At 38.0% G+C, this 19,337-nt stretch overlaps 1 protein-coding gene across 1 annotated transcript; it reads left to right on the plus strand.

The window, feature by feature from the left end:
* The first annotated feature begins 1,171 nt into the window (after positions 1-1,171).
* On the plus strand, positions 1,172-10,583 carry LOC119789393. Its single transcript, XM_038294262.1, has 7 exons — positions 1,172-1,456; positions 2,407-2,724; positions 2,817-3,092; positions 3,587-3,730; positions 4,179-4,204; positions 8,888-8,959; positions 10,090-10,583. Exons 2-7 carry the CDS (start codon positions 2,520-2,522, stop codon positions 10,204-10,206), a joined length of 840 nt encoding a protein of 279 aa, XP_038150190.1. The 5' UTR covers positions 1,172-1,456; positions 2,407-2,519; the 3' UTR covers positions 10,207-10,583.
* The last annotated feature ends 8,754 nt before the right edge of the window (positions 10,584-19,337 follow it).

Here is a 19,337-nt window from a genome sequence, read left to right on the forward strand (position 1 = left end):
CTCGTCATCCAAAAAGGTTAACATTTATTATGTTAATCTGCTGAGTCTTGGGAAAAATATCTCAATTTTCTTCAAATCGAAAGTTCTTTGTTCTGTTAACCATCAGAAATTTTTTATATTTAAAACTATTTAATGTCTGTACTTGTGTATTTCCACATCTAAAATTGATTTATAAAAAGGCGAGATACACCAAAACCTGTCCGATTCTCCTTTCTATTTTAAATCTGACAAAGCAGCTATTGTCCGTCATTGATTACAGAATCGACCGCATGTTGCAGGCAGCAGTGGTCCTGTGTACAGGTGATCATCATGGTTGAAACAAACATGGTTGAAAACCATAGTAGCAAGTTTTTCTGGAAGAATTTGGGATGTGATCAAATTAGCTTTACACTAATTTAGAAAAATTGGAATGTTTCAAACCAATTCATGATGCAATTCCATGAGGTGAATAAAACATTATTTGGCCAAATAATATTTATCAGGAAACAGTAACCATTAGACCTAATTTTGGGAAATTCTCGCTTATTTTGCATACCAAATGGAAGCAACTTAGGAACTGTAAGCCCATATTACATGTGCAACACATTATTTGAAAGCTAACAGCCTCTAGTTTCTGAATATATTAACGGGGTGAGTAGAACAAAGACCAAGCTGCATAATGTCAAACATGATAAAAGTTGTTTTTTGTTGGTCTTAACCAATAACAGCCGGACTCTACAATGCTTAATAGGGCGCCAGCCAGGGCACTGGCTGACAGGAAGTGAACGGAAGTGAGATTTACGGAACTATATCTTGCTCCACCCTGTACTACCAACGGCCTATCAGCAATCCAGTGAATGAATAGAGATCAGTGGGCCTGCCACTTTCAAAAGCCGCATATGCAACTTCTACAATGGCCCTTTTGAACTCCTAGTTTCACCAAATGCCATACATGTAGCCTAAGCTTTAGCCTAAGTTTTTCTAACACTGCATCATTTTTAATTTAAAATTTGGAAAGTTTTCTTCTTGTTCCATTGTGCTGATAAATACCTGCTCAGATCTGCAACATTAGTGCATCAGTCACCAAGAGACATTGAGACAATATATAACAAGTTCAAGTTTTTTTTATGTTAGAGAAAGTTACCTCTCCAGCTTTCAGACTCAAACATTTTTTATTTTGTTTCAGTCTCTCCATCTCCATCAGCTGCTGATACAACTAAAGATGGAGGTGTCACATTACAGTGTTCCCTGAAGACATCCCTCAAGTCGTTATCTTGCTCTGGGAGTATTCACTGGTTGGATGAGGCAGGAACTAAACTGACTGGTGAAGATGACAGATACAAGATAAATGAAATAGGCAAATGTGCTTCCTCTCTGACTGTGAAGCATCAGAACGTCACCAACAGAAGATACACTTGCCAGTATGTTGGAGAAAACAGTGTAACGGTAGAAGTTCACTACACAGCTGTGCTTAAAGGTAGGATGACTTTTATTTACTGAGCAGATTATGTAAAATGCAGAAAGTACAACAATTTTAATACAGAAATTATTTTTATGGTATAATTTCCTCTCTATTGAAGTATTGTTTTGCTTTCTGGACAGACTTGCATTTCTAAACCATTTTTCTCTCTGAAACAAAAATTACTCATTTTAATTGTCATACCAGGCAAATAACGTTTTAAACAAAATTTGGGTCTACTATTTTCACACCTACAACATCTGTTCTGCTTTAAATTGACCAGAGTTTTGGGTCTAGGAGACTTTAAGCTTTCTATCATAGTTCCTTTAGCAGAGAGAACTCAGGACGTTCCTTTCTGCTGCTAAGAAGCTATGAGGAATCCCACAATCCTTTGCATGACATGATGTTCAGGAATTCAGTATTGCTACACGTGTGGTGTATGTGACACCGGCAAATGTTTGCACCCTCCCATGTTTTAGTCATATTCTCACTACCAACTCATCACATATTGACATTGACTCTTGGTCAAAGTCCACTGTGCATCATAATCACGCCACAATTCTATGACATCATGTTTGTTTCTATCACATTGATTAAAAGAGAGTTCAATGAATGAAATTATTTCCACTTTTTATTAGATTAAAGGAAAGAAGTTTGTTTTATAGGGAGCATTTAATCAAAAATGTCATTTTTTTCTGCAGAATTTTACATTGCTGGTGTTTTCCTTACTAGTAATTCAAACATCATTAATAGCATCACCATTTCTGGAAATGCAGAAAAGTCTCAAAGCTAAAAAAAAAAGGATAAAAATAGTCAAACTGAAAATTATTATTATTGCTTGTAAACATTGGTTTTACTTCATACGTTTATTTTTGAAACAGATTCTATACTTTACCTAAATGCTGACAAAAAAGCACAGATGCTGATGTTATTCATAGCTAAATGTAATGTAATGTCTTTTTCTGCAGATATCAAAAGAGAAGTAGTCCATATCTACCACAGAGTTGGAGATGATGCTGTTTTACCCTGTAAAAGACCTTCATCATCCTCTTCCTCATGCTCCACTGTTAACTGGCTTTATATGAGAGATGAAGACATGAATCCCCAGCAGGAAGTTCAGAGAGGAATCGTTGTTCAGAGTTCATCTAAAGCTGCCAGGCTGAGTGTGGACAATAACTGCTCTCTGATCATCAACAGCATCACTGCTGAGGATGCTGGAGGTTACAGATGTCAGATTCAGGATGGAGGCAGCTCTGATCCAGATGTGTATCTAAATCTGATGAGCAGTGAGTGATCTGAACTGACTCTGTGTTCCTGCTGATATCAGTCCGTCCTAACCTGGAAATAAAAATGGTCTTTGTTGGTTTTCTTATTTCAGCCTCTCCAGTAGGATGTGATCCAACACAGGATAAAATCACATTACTCTGTTCTCTGCTGAGATTCAGCTCATTGGGTTCTTGTCCAGAGAACAGCCTCCTCTGGGTGGATGAGACAGGAACTGTTCTGACTGGTGAAGGTGTTGGGTACCAGTTTAAACAGACTGGCTGTGATTCTTATCTCACTGTGAAGCTTCAGAGCAGCAGCAGCAGAAGATACAGCTGCCAGTTTGTTGATGGAAACACAGTGAAGATAGAAGCTCACTACCAGCTGGAAGGTATGATGTCATCTTATTAAGGTTGATTAAAAATTGTGATCTCCACTTTGTATTTATTGTCGGGTTCATAAAATGTAAGTTTTTGCTTAAAAGAACTGAAATACACAATTTATGGATACAACTCCTGCAGGAAGGAGAGACAGTTGAACCCCAGACTCAAACGCACTGTCTCCCACTGGCCCTCCTCCGCATTCTGTTATTTTATTAACAGAACATGACACATGGTTACAAACAGAGTATTGTTCTGACAGAACAATTGATCAATTCATAAAGACAGAATGCTCCATCAGAAGGCAGGATGGTCTCCTGACTTAATCATGAGACAGGAGTGGAGCATCCCCTTGCACAAATGTTTTATAAGCACACATTAATTTTATAATCATTACTGAATAAACCTAACATTTATGTTAATACAATGTAATATCTCTTTAAACTTTAGTATAACTGACTTTTCATTTAAATAATGTTCACTTATGTTATTTTATTTTTTTTAGTCTTCACAGCAGTTCCTGCCAATAACTCCACCATCATCATCTTCCTCGGAGCAGGGATCGGGGTTCTGCTTCTGCTGGTTGTTCTCGCTGCTGTTTTTATTAAATGCAGAAAAACTAGAGTTACAGAGGAACGCCAAATAACAGGTACTTCAACAGAACATTGTTATCAATAGAAACTTAATTTGCAGAGGAAACTTTGATCATTTGTAAAAAAAAAATATATATATATATATAACTTTTTAGAAAGTCTATATAAAAAAGGATGAATTGTCTCAGAATGCTTCTTTTGTTAGTTTGAGTATTTCAATGTGTTTCAGTAAATTGCTCATCTTCTATGATCATTTCCCAAAGAGCTGCAATCATATTCTTTTTAGCTCCTTTCTGTTTCGGACATTTAAAGCTTATGAAAGATTTTCTTCACTTAAGGAAGAACATTTTCAAAGGCGCAGTGTAAGAACGGACTTAAATTGAAAGGAAACTAGTCTGTTTTGTAGCAACTCTACTGGTATATCAGAAAAAGCAAAAGGTGCAAAGAGTGTGAACATGAAAAAGATGAGTATTTTTTTCTTTCTTTTTCTTTCAGAAAATCAAGATTCAACCCATGAAAGTCATCGCTATGTGAGTGTTGATGCATTCAATGGTTCAATGTTTACTTTATTTGTCTCCCAGAGCAGGGCCAAAGTTTTGTGTTGGTAGAGCCCGTCCAAAAAGGGATGGGGGGGAATGTAAAATCTTAAACATAAGTATAACATCTTCTCGACACACAACCTCCCCAAGAGACAGGACATGAACCAGGGACTTAACACTCAAAAACAAACATGAACAACTAACACGAATACATAACACAAATAAACTAAGAATAATGATCGTAGGCTAATATGGAATCAGCGGAAGTCACACAGAGTCTGACCTTAAAAAGGTATATATACTCATATATGTAAATATATATATATAGCTAATCTCAAACCCCACCGGAAAAACTGTTACAACCCAATTGTTCTTAATATGATTAATGTATGATATGTGGTGAAGAAACATCTTGAAATTCCTAATAATTTGGGATAATATAGACTTCAAACCAGGAAAGTCGGATGCAGGTTTCAAAAGTTGCGCAGATAAGGGGATAAAATCTGTTAAAGATTTGTATTCTTCAAACAAATTTAGGTCTTTTGAGGAACTAGTTAATATATTTATTATACCGAAAAAGCACTTCTTTAAATATCTACAAATAAGGAATTATATTTTTTCAGTTCAAAGGAACTCTTTAGACATACCAATACTAAACAGCTCAGAAACAGAAATGGTAAAAGGCTGCAATGCAGGAGGTTTAATGTCACACCTATACAGAATTATAGCATCAGAATCAAAAGAATTGTCAATGAATAAATTAGAACCTTGGAGGAAAGACTTTAAAGAAGATCTATGTGAGAGTGATTGGACAGAAGGCATGTAAGGAAGCTCAGATTCAAACAATAAGTGTAAGATTGAAATTACTGCAATATAAATGGTTGACGCGGACTTACATAACTCAAGCTATTCTACATAAGTATAATGAAAATATTGCAGATACCTGCACAAAATGCAATTTTTACCATTGCATATGGGAGTGTGAACATACTGTATAATGTTTTACTGGAAAGGGGTGAGGGACATGATCAATAAAATGGCAAGTTTTTAATCTACGATTATCAGCAAAAATATTTTTATGCATTTATACCCTCCTGAAATGCATTTGAAAAGAACGGAATATACTTTTCTTGACATGTGTTTGCTACAAGCTAAGCGTCTTATAGCTCTTTTTTGGAAAAAAGTTCAAGCACCACATGGTCATGGAAAAAATAATTTATATATTGAAAGGTAAATGTAAAAAATTTGAGGAGATATGATACCCCTTCTTATGCTGATGAAGGTTCTCAGTCATCCAGGTCATAGTCATTCCGTAAAAATTCAAAAAATATCCACTGGACTTGGTTTTCAAGATTTGAAGACGTTTCGCCACCTCTCCAGGAAGCTTTCTCAATTCAAATGTCTGGGTCCGCAGTGAGTTTGAGTCTTATATAGACAACGCCTTGTATCGCTTGGAAGCATGCAATGGTAACCGATGAATGGGTCGTTAGTTCCATCGTTAGCCTGTAATATCTGAACCTGTCTATGATTCTAGGGGTCGGTCGTTAAAGGGGGGATTGCCATTAAGGGGGGGGGGATTGTCTCCTGTAATACCTGAAACCTGTCTATGATTGTTAAGGGTTGGTCGTTAAGGAGGTATTGTTCACCGGCTGGGGCGGGTAGGTCCCTCGTTCCTCTGTGATGGGGTGGGGGGTTTGGTGATATCTGGAAGGGATCATGTCTATGATTGAATTGTATGTTTTTGGAAGCTGGAATCTGAGTCCACCACCTCTGTTTAAAGTTGGTTTTTCTCTCTTAACATAGATGGCTTCCTTCACGCCCCTCTCAAACCACCTATTTTCTTTATCCAGAATATGCACATTCTGGTCCTCAAAAGAATGTCCTTTGTCCATAAGGTGTAGGTGTACCGCCTCTGGACAAGACTCCGCAGTACACCTACACCTTATGGACAAAGGACATTCTTTTGAGGACCAGAATGTGCATATTCTGGATAAAGAAAATAGGTGGTTTGAGAGGGGCGTGAAGGAAACCATCTATGTTAAGAGAGAAAAACCAATTTTAAACAGAGGTGGTGGACTCAGATTCCAGCTTCCAAAAACATACATTTCAATCATAGACATGATCCCTTCCAGATATCACCAAACCCCCCACCCCATCACAGAGGAACGAGGGACCTACCCGCCCCAGCCGGTGAACAATACCTCCTTAACGACCAACCCTTAACAATCATAGACAGGTTTCAGGTATTACAGGAGACAATCCCCCCCCCCTTAATGGCAATCCCCCCTTTAACGACCGACCCCTAGAATCATAGACAGGTTCAGATATTACAGGCTAACGATGGAACTAACGACCCATTCATCGGTTACCATTGCATGCTTCCAAGCGATACAAGGCGTTGTCCATATAAGACTCAAACTCACTGCGGACCCAGACATTTGAATTGAGAAAGCTTCCTGGAGAGGTGGCGAAACGTCTTCAAATCTTGAAAACCAAGTCCAGTGGATATTTTTTGAATTTTTACGGAATACCCCTTCTTATCCTTTCTGGGAAAGTATGGAGTTGGAATGTCAATTGTAGGCGATACTGATACCAGCTGAGAAGCATTTTATTTATTTATTTAATTATTTTTTTTATTTTTTTTATTTATTTATCTTTTTTAAGTTATTTATTATTTTTTTCTTTTATATCCTTGTAATCGTAATTTGGTGTATGTCTGGATTTGTTTATAAATACTGTGCTGTACTATCCTTCAGTGTGTTAAAATTTAATACAAATATTTTGGGGGGGGGGGGGAGAATAATGATCTGGCCCTGATAGCCGGGCTGCTCCATATATACAGCAGACCGAACAGGTGGATAAGATGATTGATAATTACAGTGTGGGGGGGGGGACGGCAGGTAAATGAGGTGAGTAATTAGATCAGCGGGGCTGCGATCATCACAGGTGAAGCCAAGAATAAGTCGTCTAAAGTCTAGATTTCAGAACAGTTATTGGTAAATTAAATGGAGAGTTAGTGAAATTTTATGTTTAGGCTCGGGTTTGCTTGCCAGACGACACAAACTATAGTTCCTGCTTCAGCCTGGAGGTGCATTCTGAGCATAGAGAAGCTCAACACCTCACAAAAGCACACAAAAAGAGAAAAAAAAGTGTCTCTCTGCTTTGTGACTGCAAGGCCAAACACCCATGAACCACAGGAGGAAACAGAGCTTGGGGTAAATAGGCAAAAGCTTTATTATCTTTGCTAAGTGGTTCTGTGAGTGCATGTGTGGTTAAAAGAACTGCACAAAACCTCACTTGTAAAACACTGAGACTGATAGAGTTATGATCAACTGTTTCTCTGAAGTAAAACAAGCAGTGTTTTAGTATTACACAATAATATGATGGAAAACTTTGAGTATACTCACAGGATTATTACATAGAACCTTTTTTTAATGAAAGTATTAGCGCAATCCTTCCAATAAAGATGCCCATGGCTCTCGGTTCAGAAGCATCCAAGTTCGACGCTTTCCAGCGCTGTCAAATGTTTTTAAAGTAACCATGTAATCCAACACACTTTTCACCTCTTGTTCAAGATTCTTTATTATCCAAAAATAAACTTAATTTTTTTTTCTTACTGCAGTATGACGTGACAGGCAGATCATATCTGTTCATTTCTTTCTTTTTCTTAAACTATATTGCTGTTTGCCTGAATCCAAGAGCTCACCCGGCTCGAATAGCCAACTCCAATATATTCCAGGTGCTGCAGTGGCTTGTCTTTAATGAAGGGTGGACTCTTTATTTAAGTAAAAGTGATAAAGTATGCGCTCCAAAAAAAAAAACCTAGAGTATTAAAGTATAAAGTATCCTTTTAAAAAAAACATCCAGATGCCACTATATGAATTAAAAGCAAAATTTTTCGACTATTTCGAATAATTCTTAGAGATAGGACCAAGGATGAGGGAGGTCTTGTTGGTCTCTGTCTTCCGATAACCTCTCGCCTGTTCCCGACCTTTCAGATATTTCAACATCTTTTTCTGAATCCCACATTGTAGCATGGCATAGACAATTCATGTTTGCAGTTTGAAGACCACCTGCCTGCTTCTGATGATTTCCTTTAGCTAACCAATGAGTGTTTGTGTTACATGACTCATCCAGTTACACTAGTTTTCACTAGATGTGGATGGAGCCAATGATCTGCATTGGATGGAGCACATGACGGGAAATAAATATTTATAAACATTAAACCGAAGCCAAGAGTAACGAGTAACGTTTGTTTTAAGAGACTTAGACTTAGAGACTTAGACTTAGACTTGACTTTATTAATCCCTTGGGATTACTCCCTTCGGGAAATTGTATTTCCAGTAGCAGGAAAAATTGCACATACAAGAAAATAGAGGATGTTTATACACAGTATATACAATAGAAAAATAGAATCAATTAAATAAGGTGTAGGAAGATGTATTGGGGGATGAGGATAGAAAAATAAATACAGAGGGCTATAGCAAAACAATTACTTAAATTAACAGTTATGTAGTGTAGTAAAAATGTAAGAAATACAAAGTACAGATGAAAATGTATTGAGTAGAAGTCAGAAGTAGGAAGAAAAACAAGTAATGGAGAAAAGTATAGATAACTAAAAAGTCAATGTCACTGCTCTCTGTTGATAAATGTTCACTGTCCATTTGTTCTCAGGATGAGCAGCCGGTCAACCTGACCTATGCCTCTGTTAAGGCTTTTCATCCCCCAAATTCTCGAAGAAAAAAGGTAAGAACTCATCAAGCTTTGCAGATTTATAACTGTCCCATTTTAAATACATTTTCAATTGACTCGGTCATACCAATGACCGAAACTAACTTGATCTAAGCTGCAGGTTCAAGACTGAGTTAGTTGATATAATAATATTAATATAATATATTCAATGGCGTAACGACACAACAATAACCCCGTAAGCAACATTATCTGGGTGGGCACTATATGAAGTAAAACACCCCAACCGTTGCCGTAGACAACCGACCCGAAACGTCCCCCATATATACACATTTCATCATTTCATCATTCTAAATTGAGTCTTATCAGTCTACCTTGAGTTTCACAGCCCCCCTCCTCACCCACGCTCTCTCCAACCATCTCCTGGTCGCAGTCTTTACTTATAATATTTACTTACTGTAGGAGCAGCAACGTCAACCTCTCCAACTTTGGTTCTTAGAACGAACGTGCTTATTTTGGGATGTTTTTTCTTTTCTGGAATCCTCTTAAGTACCTCTTCTTTGTTATCCATCCTCGCTAACACATTGTACGTAACAGTTACAGTTTTACGTCCTGGATTACCCATAATTCCAAAAATAAAATACTCAAATACATCGTTCTTTTTAGATCTTTGTTGCGGTTTGAAACATATTATACGAGTGTATTTTTTATCAATGGTCTTGAACTATACACAGTTATTAAGATAGTAATTAAAAAGTACCACTGTCTCCTTTGCTATTGGTGTCATGTTTAAACGGTTCACCATCATGCTGCCGTGTGTTGGGGTATAAATACGGTCCAGTCAGTCAACCTAACATCAGGTAGGTTCAAGAGGAATTTTTTGCACCATTATATTTGCAAAGAGACGTCCTAGTCTACATTTGCGTAGGGGACCCACCAGGTGTCCCCTAAGCAACTGCAGTGTCTGCTTACCGATAGTTACGCCATTGAATATATTTTTCTCGACATTCAGTTTGATGCCTTGTTCAGACAATGCTCAGTATTTTTACTGAGGCATATTATTTTATTACAACATCATGAACCATTAACCTGTTTTTTTCTCATGGTTTGAAAACATGTTAAACTACCACAGACCAGTGGAAAGTCTTTAGGTGTAACTGAAACAGTTTGTGGTTTGTGTTCTGCAGATCAGACATGATAAAGATACGGTGACTTATTCTGCTGTTAGGACTAAACGCAAGAAAGAGGATGATTGTAATCTCAGCGGTTTCAACAGCTACATCTCTGACGCAGGTTTAGCCTAATAGAGAAATGAAATGTCTCATATCAGCTCCGCATTTATTAAACTTGTTTACAGGAAGCGGGCAGTTTGGTTTAAGATCCACTGATACCAAAGTATCAGTTTAAAGCTTTTATTGCAGTTTTTCTTCATTGTGCTTCAGTGAACAAGAGAATTTGTGAGAGCACATTTTTAGTTTATATTTCATATAACAGTTGTTATACATGTAAAATATGTTGGCTGTAAACGCCACTGCTTTCTGCTGCTGCCACACTCAGCTGAGCTCAGTTTGTACAACAATAATACTTCATTTTGATATTGCAGCTAATGAATGTATAGATGCTGAGTTGTTGTGATGTTTTTACCAATTGTATTTCCTGTTAAATGAATTAAAATATGTTTTTACTGGTTTTGACTATTATTTATGAAGAAGTAAAACCCTAAATATCTAAATTTGTTCAAATGGAAAAATGAAAATAAATCCAAATAAATATTCTTTTTTATATATATATAAATTAGAAACTCTTCACATTAATGAGCTATAGCATTAAGTCTGTGTTTGTTACGGAGCATAAATCTAAGTGTTTCATTATAAAAGCATATATTTTTATGTATGACTGCGTCCTGTATCATAATTATAACTCTGCTGTTTCTAACAAAGCTAAATCCATATAAAAACGCAGATATTAATTTAGTAATCTATCACTGGCCAGGTAACCATCCTCCGTTAGTAAAAAGCAATAGACTGGGGAGAAGGGTCCCTCCATGATGGCTACCTTCCTGCTTCCCCAGCAGTCGATCCAGTGATTGTTCGTCTGTGCCAAGTGCATGTCGGTTAGATCTCTGTCTGACTTTCTCCCTGATGTCTGGAGCACATGAGCAAATTAAACCTGGAGAGATCAGAACGAGTTAATCTGCATGTGCCTGCTGCTAGATGTTCTCCCTGACTTGTGCCAGACCGCTATCTCTGGATTCCTGTTTGGAAGGTGCCAAAGGAAGAAAAGGTGCATGGGATATAAACATATAAACCTATATATTTATAGGTTATTGCACAGGTTGTTTACATGAGTATTTTGATGTTTTATATTTTGATATATATATATATATATATATATATTTATAGTTTATATTTCATATAACAGTTGTTATACAACTGTTATATGATATGTTATTTAACAGGAAGAGCGCAGTCCTAGGAACAGCTAAGATACTGCGCAGAATCCTCAAACTCCCAGGCCTCTGGTAGAGGACCCGAGCTTGAGGATGACACATACCACCCCACGAGGGGTGAGAAAACCTATATATAAAAAAAAATATATATATATATATATATATATAGGTGCACTGCAAAAAATTTAAATCCAAAGTCATTTTTTCTTAAAATAATTGCATTTGTTCTTGAATTGAAGAGGATAAAGAGACATTTTGCTAATAGAACAAAACTATTTACACTTAAATAAAAAACACAATTGTATTGTCTTATTTCAAGTGCATAAGAGTAAAAATACTCATTCAATTGGCAAGCTATCTCAATTACCTACTGAAATTAAAGGTTAAATTTTCACCTATTGCTATATAATTTTTCCAGTGTGTCAAAAGGGATGAATGACCTGTATTAGCGCTCCTTTTTACAGACAGGGTGTAAAACTCTTTTACAAAAGGTTCTCAGAATAATTAAAAAAAAAATGAAAATGAACCTACTGGAAAAATGATCCAGAAAAAAGTCCTAAATTAAAGGTATTTACCCTTAATTTCAATAAGTAAATAAGATGATTTGCTAATGGAATAATGATTTTTACTCTTAAATAAAGTAATTAGATAATATGCACTTGAAATAAGACAAATAAATATTGTTCTTCTTATTTTAAATGTAAATGGTCCTATTCCATTGCCAATGTGTCTCACTTACCTCCTCAGTCACATTTCACAGGATCATCTTAATGTTAATGATGACACAGTGCACTATGAAAATGATGGAGAACATTCTGCTGCTGCTACAATCAGCTGACCATCATCACATTGTAGCACTATTCAAATTGTAAAAGGACTAGATGGAAGAAATTCAGAAGACTAGAATTCGTCTACTGGAGCCGTTGTTAGTAATCAATAAAACGACACAAAATAACTGCTTTCAATACCATGTATTAGACAAATTTAAAGTAAACAATACAAGACAACAAACATAGAACCCAAAATAAATACAAAAACAAATATATACACAGTACTGTGGCAATCCTTCTTTTGTTTGTGCACAACTGGTCTTAAATTCCCCGCTGATCAGTCCAGAGTCTGACCGACACACATTCAGAAATCCATGGTTGGATTATCCAGATATTTAAGTTGAAGAATGTCCCAGCGCAAGTTGTTTCAGATGAAGAGGTGAATAATGAAGTGTGCCTGAGTGGTGAGATGGAGGGGGGAAATGATACAGACCAGTCCACTGTGGAGTGTTTCTTAAGGCTCTCCTGGCTCCAGCCAGTTTTCAGAAGCTCGCCATCTTTTTCCCTAAAAAGGGATCACCTGGCCTGTATTAAAATAAACAGGACCAGTAAATTTCCAGCCGGCTAGTTAACTAGACTTTTCCAGTTTCACACAGAAATAAATGCAATATCTAATCTGTCAGACCAAATAAAGAACATTTATCTCATCATCTTAAAGTTAGATTACAACAATTGATCACACTTAGCATTTGCTGCCACCAACATGCTAAAACAACAAACATTTTGCTCTCTACTCACCAATTCCAATAAAAGATGAGTATGGCAGCTCCAAGGCTCCAAACTCACTGGATTTCTCGGATCTACATGATTTTTATATTGTGAGGTTAAACAGTGCATTACAAACAAAGAGAAACTGATTGTTTGGGAACACCAACCTGTAGCTCCTTTGTCTCCAGCTCTCCCCCTCACATCTGACTGGGGAAAGCTGGAGCAAGCCTAAATAATTGCCTCAGGTGTGTCAATTGGCTGCATGCACTGTGTGACTGACTGTCACTCTAACCAATGGGGCAGTAAGGCGGGACTAAGGGCAGTTTTCACCCTGGGTTACAACATCAATACAGTTTATACTAAAACACATTTTATTTGAATTTTTCTTCTTTCTTTTACTTGTATTTTCAAATAAAATACCTAAATATTTTCTCTTGGTTTCGTATAATTGATGATCAACGATAATCCCAGAATCTATGGATTTGTTCTCAGACTAAATTCTGGAGGCAGACAGACAGATTTACCATCAGACAGAAACTAATTAATGTTTAATCATCTCAATCCCACCATATAGATGCTGAGGAGCCAATCAAAGGCAGATAAATCTGACATAACAATTAAATAAAGACCTGTTCCACATTAAACAGTAAAATCATAATCAGAGACACATCAAATTGCCAACTCTATGCTTAAAACTCTCCATATTTTAAACCATATTAAAATATTCAGTTTATAAACAATCATTAAAGCTGTTTGATGCTCTCTGATCTATGCTGATGCTCTCTGGTCCAACCCAGATAGCTGGCATCTCTTCTACTGTTGTGATTGTAGCATCAGGTCAACTCACCAGCAGTGCAATCTGGGAGTTCTGGTATAAGTCGTGAGTGGTCTGTGTGCAAATCTGTTGAGGTTTCCTGTTCATGAGTCATATTTCCAATATACCACACTTCTTTTGTCAGAGAGCTGTGTTCATTGTATTGCTAAATTTCCAGTTATCAAAAACTTCCTCTGTTACAACAGTGGTGTTCACACACCCAAGAACTCGCTCTCAACGCCCCCATTGACAGCAGCCGTACAACGTGTAAATAAACGGAAAGTGACAGGGTACAGAACTTGCAGGCGTACTTTACAACGTAAATTTGAGAGACATTAACACATAATATAAAATAACTTAGACGAGTTAAGATGAGGACATATTCTAACAAGCTTGTTAGAATACATCACAGTTCCTCTTTGACTGCTCAGCAGAGGAAATGACAAACAAATGGATAAAAATACAACTCGAACTTTTTTATATATTCTTAAGCGAAGATAAGCTAAATCACGTTAGTTTATATAAGGAAAGCAAAGTTAATGAGTCAAATGTATTTCACACGGGTTTTTTCCCCAGACTAAAGTTTGTGCAACTAGTTCCTTCTTTTTATTGTCATCTGGTAGTTTTTAAAGAACACTCAAGAGTGATGAGAGCAAAATGACAAAATAGGTAGTGGGTGGTGGTGTAAGGTTAGTTTTATCATAGTCACAAGGAGGAAATAACATCATTCCTTTTAGATCAGCAGCAGAGAAACGTCTCTCAGTGTTCAGCAGCTGATAGAAGGACAGGAGATGTTGGGTCTGGAACTGATTCTGATCGTTGTTCTTCAGTTTGAAGGTAAAGATCTGTTTGCTTTAAATGAAGCTGAGATAAATTAAGAATGAACATCCAGGATTTGCAGGAGTTAATCTGTCTAGTACCTAATAGCCAATCAGGTTTTGACCAAATATATAAACCATGTTCAAATTTGATTAAATTTCTCTCATTTATGTTCTTAAACGTCTAACCTGACAGAGAATAATATGTGATTAACCTTTTTTCATCAAAAATGTCTTAAATTACTTTAAATAACCTTAAAGTAATGTTATAAAAAATAGTTAAGCAAAAATGTAAAATAAATCAATGACATATTTGTAATTTCCCCTTAATGCTTGTATTTATAAAGGATAAAATGTGTAAAACTTGAATGTGTCTTTATCTCTGCTACAGGAACCAGTGGAAGAGATCTGCATGTCTATCATAGATCTGGAGATGATGTCGTTCTACCTTGTATTAATCTTCTATCCTCCTCATGCTCCATTGTTAACTGGATGTATAACAGTAATGAAATCAGAAAATATTTGGTTAGGCATGGAAAAGTTAATCAGAGTTCACCTCGAGCTGCAAGGTTAAATATGGACAGTAACTGCTCTCTGATCATCAACAACATCACTGCTGAGGATGTTGGAGGTTACATCTGTCTTCCTGGTTCAGATGGCAGCATTGATGGCATCGTGCTTCTGAACGTTCTGACCAGTGAGTATGAATTATCTAATGCTGTCAGACTCATTCCTTCTCATTAACATTGTGAAATGCTTGTGTTGGACAGAGGTTTCTGACATCAACAGTTCTGATGAATATCTGATGCAGTCAGAAGTTCAAATGTTGTTCTGTCAGAGTGTGAACCAATCATTTATTCAGCTCTGTGTGATGCTTCAACCACACATCAGTCCACACACTTAGTTTGACTTTACTGTCAAAGATCTGATGTTGAAAAGGTTCATTCATTTCATGGATGATTGTTTTTATTCCTAACAATGATCAAATCAAACTCAATATGTTTTTTAAATATTATTTTTGCCTCCAACTGTGTTTTTGTTGAGTTTCCTTTGTTGGTTGTCGACTGCTTCCTGGTTGAGCTAAAGGCGGGGCCAAGCTTTGACTTAGACAGATTTATTTTGTATACACGAGTGTGTAAAAAAAAACTTTCATTTAAAACAACTCTAGACAATTTCATTTTTTTTTATGCAGCCTTGAAAACACGAATAAATACATAAAAAATAGTAATTGAAATATATGACTGTATATTTACAGTTCTAACTATTTTTTTAACCCATTTTACACAACAATCAGCAGTGTAATGGCAGTGGGGAAGAAACTGTTCTGGAATCTGCTGGACCTGCATTGGATGCTTTGAAGCATCTCTCAGCAGGAAGAACTGTCCATGGTGGGGGGTGAGGGGTAATCGATGATGCTGGGATGAAATGTCTTTAATGGAGGGAAGAGGAGCCCCCATGGTCCTCTCTGCTCTTCTCACCTTCTTCCAGTCTCAGGCGCTGCAGCCTCCACACCACATAGTGAGACAGCTGGTCAGAATGCTCTCTATGGTGCCTCTGTAGAAGGTGGGGAGGATGGGTGGGGGCAGGTGGGCTCTCCTCATCCTCTGCTGGAAGTAGAAGCACTTCTGTGCCCTTTTGATGAGTGAGGTGGTATTCATAGTCCAGGTGAGGGTGTCTGTGATGTGCCCCCCAGGAATTTGGTGCTGCTGACCACCTCTACAGCTGAGCTGTTGATGAGCAGTGGAGCGTGGTTAGGCCAGTTCCTCCTGAAGTCCACGATGATCTCCTTGGTCTTCTCCACATTCAGGATCAGGCTGTTATCTCTGCAACACCAGCTGCTCCACCTCCTCTCTGTAGTCCAGGTCGTTGTCGTCTGCAAACTTCACGATGTGGAGCGGTTCCGTCGGTAGGCGCACTAGAATGGGTGGAATGTTGGCGGCAGACTGGAGACGATGTGTTCCTTAACCAGCCTTTGGAAGCACTTCATCATGATGCAGTCCGTGCGACAGGCTGCTAATCATTGAGTGAGTTGACCTAAGGCTTCTTTGGGACTGGAAAAATGGTGGCAGGTTTGAAGCATGCTGGCACAATGGATCAGTCCAGCGAGGTGTTAAAAATGTCTGTGAGGACACCAGCCAGCTGATCTGCACACTCCTTATACACCCGACCAGGTATGTTATCAGGCCCTGGGGCCTTCCTTGGGTTGACTCTCCTCAGAGTTTTCCTCACTTCAGCTACATCCAGGTTTAGTGTCTCCTCCCCCTGGTGTGGAACAGCTTCCAAAGAAGTTGTTCAGTTAATTTAGGAAGTCATTTGTTGCATCTACCAGGGGGGAGGTTGTGTTGTAGTCTGTGATCATCCAAATGCCTTTCCACATCCTCCTGGTGTTGCTGTTGTCATGGAAAAGATCCTGGATCTTCTGGCCATGGTTCTAATTTGCTGATCTGATGGCACGGTTTAAGTTGGCACGCGTTGTTCTCTGTGCCTCTTTATCACCAGACTTGAAAGCTGAGTTCGGTGCTTTTAGCGTTTTCCGAACCTCTCCATTTTTCCAGGGTGGTTGGTTGGCCCGGGTGGTGATGTTCTTTTTGATGCTGACGTCCTCAATGCATTTGTTAATGTAGGCTGATACAATCATGGTATACTCATCAATATTTAATAAAGTGTCATATGTTGCTGCAGCCTTGAAGATGTTCCAGTCAAAACATTTAAAACAGTCTTGGAGTTTCTCCATGGGACCCTCAGGCCATGAGTTTGAGGAGCCTGAAAACAGGAAGTGACCTCATCAGAATGAACGCTGTGCTCAGCTGCTGTGGGGCTGTTTAGATTGAATTAGTTTCTCTTGTATTGTGTGGTTAAATGCTCTGATCAAACCACTGCATCATCGACTTTCATTTGAAAAGTTTTCTTGTTTTGTTCCATCATGCAGATAATTACCTGCTCAGATCTGCAACATTAGTGCATCAATCACCAAGAAACATGGAGACAACTAAAGATATTTCTGTTTTTAATAACTCTAATTTCATTTTTCACAGCATGAGATAAATCTATCTGTAAGTTTCTAATTTTAGAAAAATCTCCATCTTTCAGACTCTGAACAGTTTAAATTTTTCTTTCAGTCTCTCCATCTTCACCAGCTGCTGATCCAATAAAGGGTGGAGATGTCACATTACGGTGTTCTCTGGAGAGACACAGATGGTCTAACTCTTGTCCAGAGAACAGTTTCCACTGGTTTGATGAGAAAGGAACTGAACTGACTGGTAAAGGTGATGGGTACGAGTTAAGAAGCCCAAACAGCTGTGTTTCCTCTCTAACTGTGCAGCATCAGAGCGTCACCAACAGAAGATACACCTGCCAGTTTGTTGAAGGAAGCAGCATAAAGATAGAAACTCACTACCCAGCTGGGTTTAAAGGTAGGATGCTTTTATTTTCTGGGTAAATGGGTTTAAAAACAGGAATCATCTAAATGTTATTTAACTTTTTATGTTCTATATAAAACTCTTCTATGATGTGTCTTTTTGGACAGTTTGGAGAATATTTTTAAAAGTAGTTTCCCAGGTGAAACAAGAAGTCCTTGATTTTTATTTATTTTACCTGAAAAATAATGTCTTGGGTTTGTTCAGTCTTCTGACCTACATACAGAGATTAACTCCCTGAAGACACGAAAAATCAGGTTTAACAATTTAACCAACAGCGTGAAGGGTAGATATGGGTTGATTTAAAAGACAGTGTCACTGGAGTTATGGTCCTCCGAAAAACCGGGCATTGGGTTAAAACAGAACGAGACTGTGGAATAATTGCAGAAGGCTTACTTTTCAGAGTGAACTCTAGAGAGCAACAGGTCCTTCCAATGGAGGCTGTTTGGTCGTAGGCAGCTGCTGGGTAGAAACATTGTGCAGGAAGGAGCAGTTCTAGGAGGGAGTTGTTGCCTAGTGGTTAGGGCATAGAGCTTGGAATTGTCGAGTATTGATGCCGTACAGTTCGGATGAATGCGACCTGGCCTTCACATACGCTGCTTTCCCATTGAAAGCCGAGTCTGACCTCCTGCTGGAAAGCTGCGGGGCCACTGTCCCCCATCAAAGCATGTCTGATGAGACGGCATCATGCTGGGTGAGTGTTGATGATTTTGACAGTGCCAAGCAAATCAGGGAAGTAAACAATGGAGAACAAGATGGACGGGAGCAAGAGCGTAGTTAGTATTCTTTATCGTTTTGCTCTTTTGTCTCTCCGAATCCCTTTCACCAGTCCTGCTCCATGTTTATTGAAAGTGATCAGAGTATGTTAGATCATTAGCGACTTGGACAGTGTGTTGACTTCAGTACATTGCGTTTAATGGTGTCATGGAATTTAGCAGTATCTTGCCAAGTCTTTTGACCCAGGTAGACACACATCAGTGAGCTTTTCCCAATGCCACTAAAAGCCGATTGTTCCTGAGCTTAAACAAGTTTTTTGGCCAATGGAAAAAGGTTAACACAGGTCGCATTTAAAAAGATCAGATACGTGATCAGATACATGAAAGATACGTACACTTTGATGGATAAGATGATTAATTAGAGCACAGATATAAGCACAGGACATATCCAGAGGTAACCTAGATATAAAAGCCCTGAGCAAAATTTAGCAGTGCTTATACCCAGTAGTCGAGTTTTTGAAGCATACATAGCCTAATTAATATAGTCTATTAACCTAAAGCACTATGCATGGTATGGTTGTTACATGTCAGCCTTGAAAGCCCCTTGACCAAGGCACCTTACAGTAGGTTCCAATGGGATCAGCTTCATAGTCATGGTAGGACACTTCTTGGGTTTTACTTTGG

This window comes from Cyprinodon tularosa, unplaced genomic scaffold (genome assembly GCF_016077235.1).
Source record: "Cyprinodon tularosa strain WSP-4 unplaced genomic scaffold, ASM1607723v1 ctg338, whole genome shotgun sequence".
Classification (NCBI taxonomy): domain Eukaryota; kingdom Metazoa; phylum Chordata; class Actinopteri; order Cyprinodontiformes; family Cyprinodontidae; genus Cyprinodon; species Cyprinodon tularosa.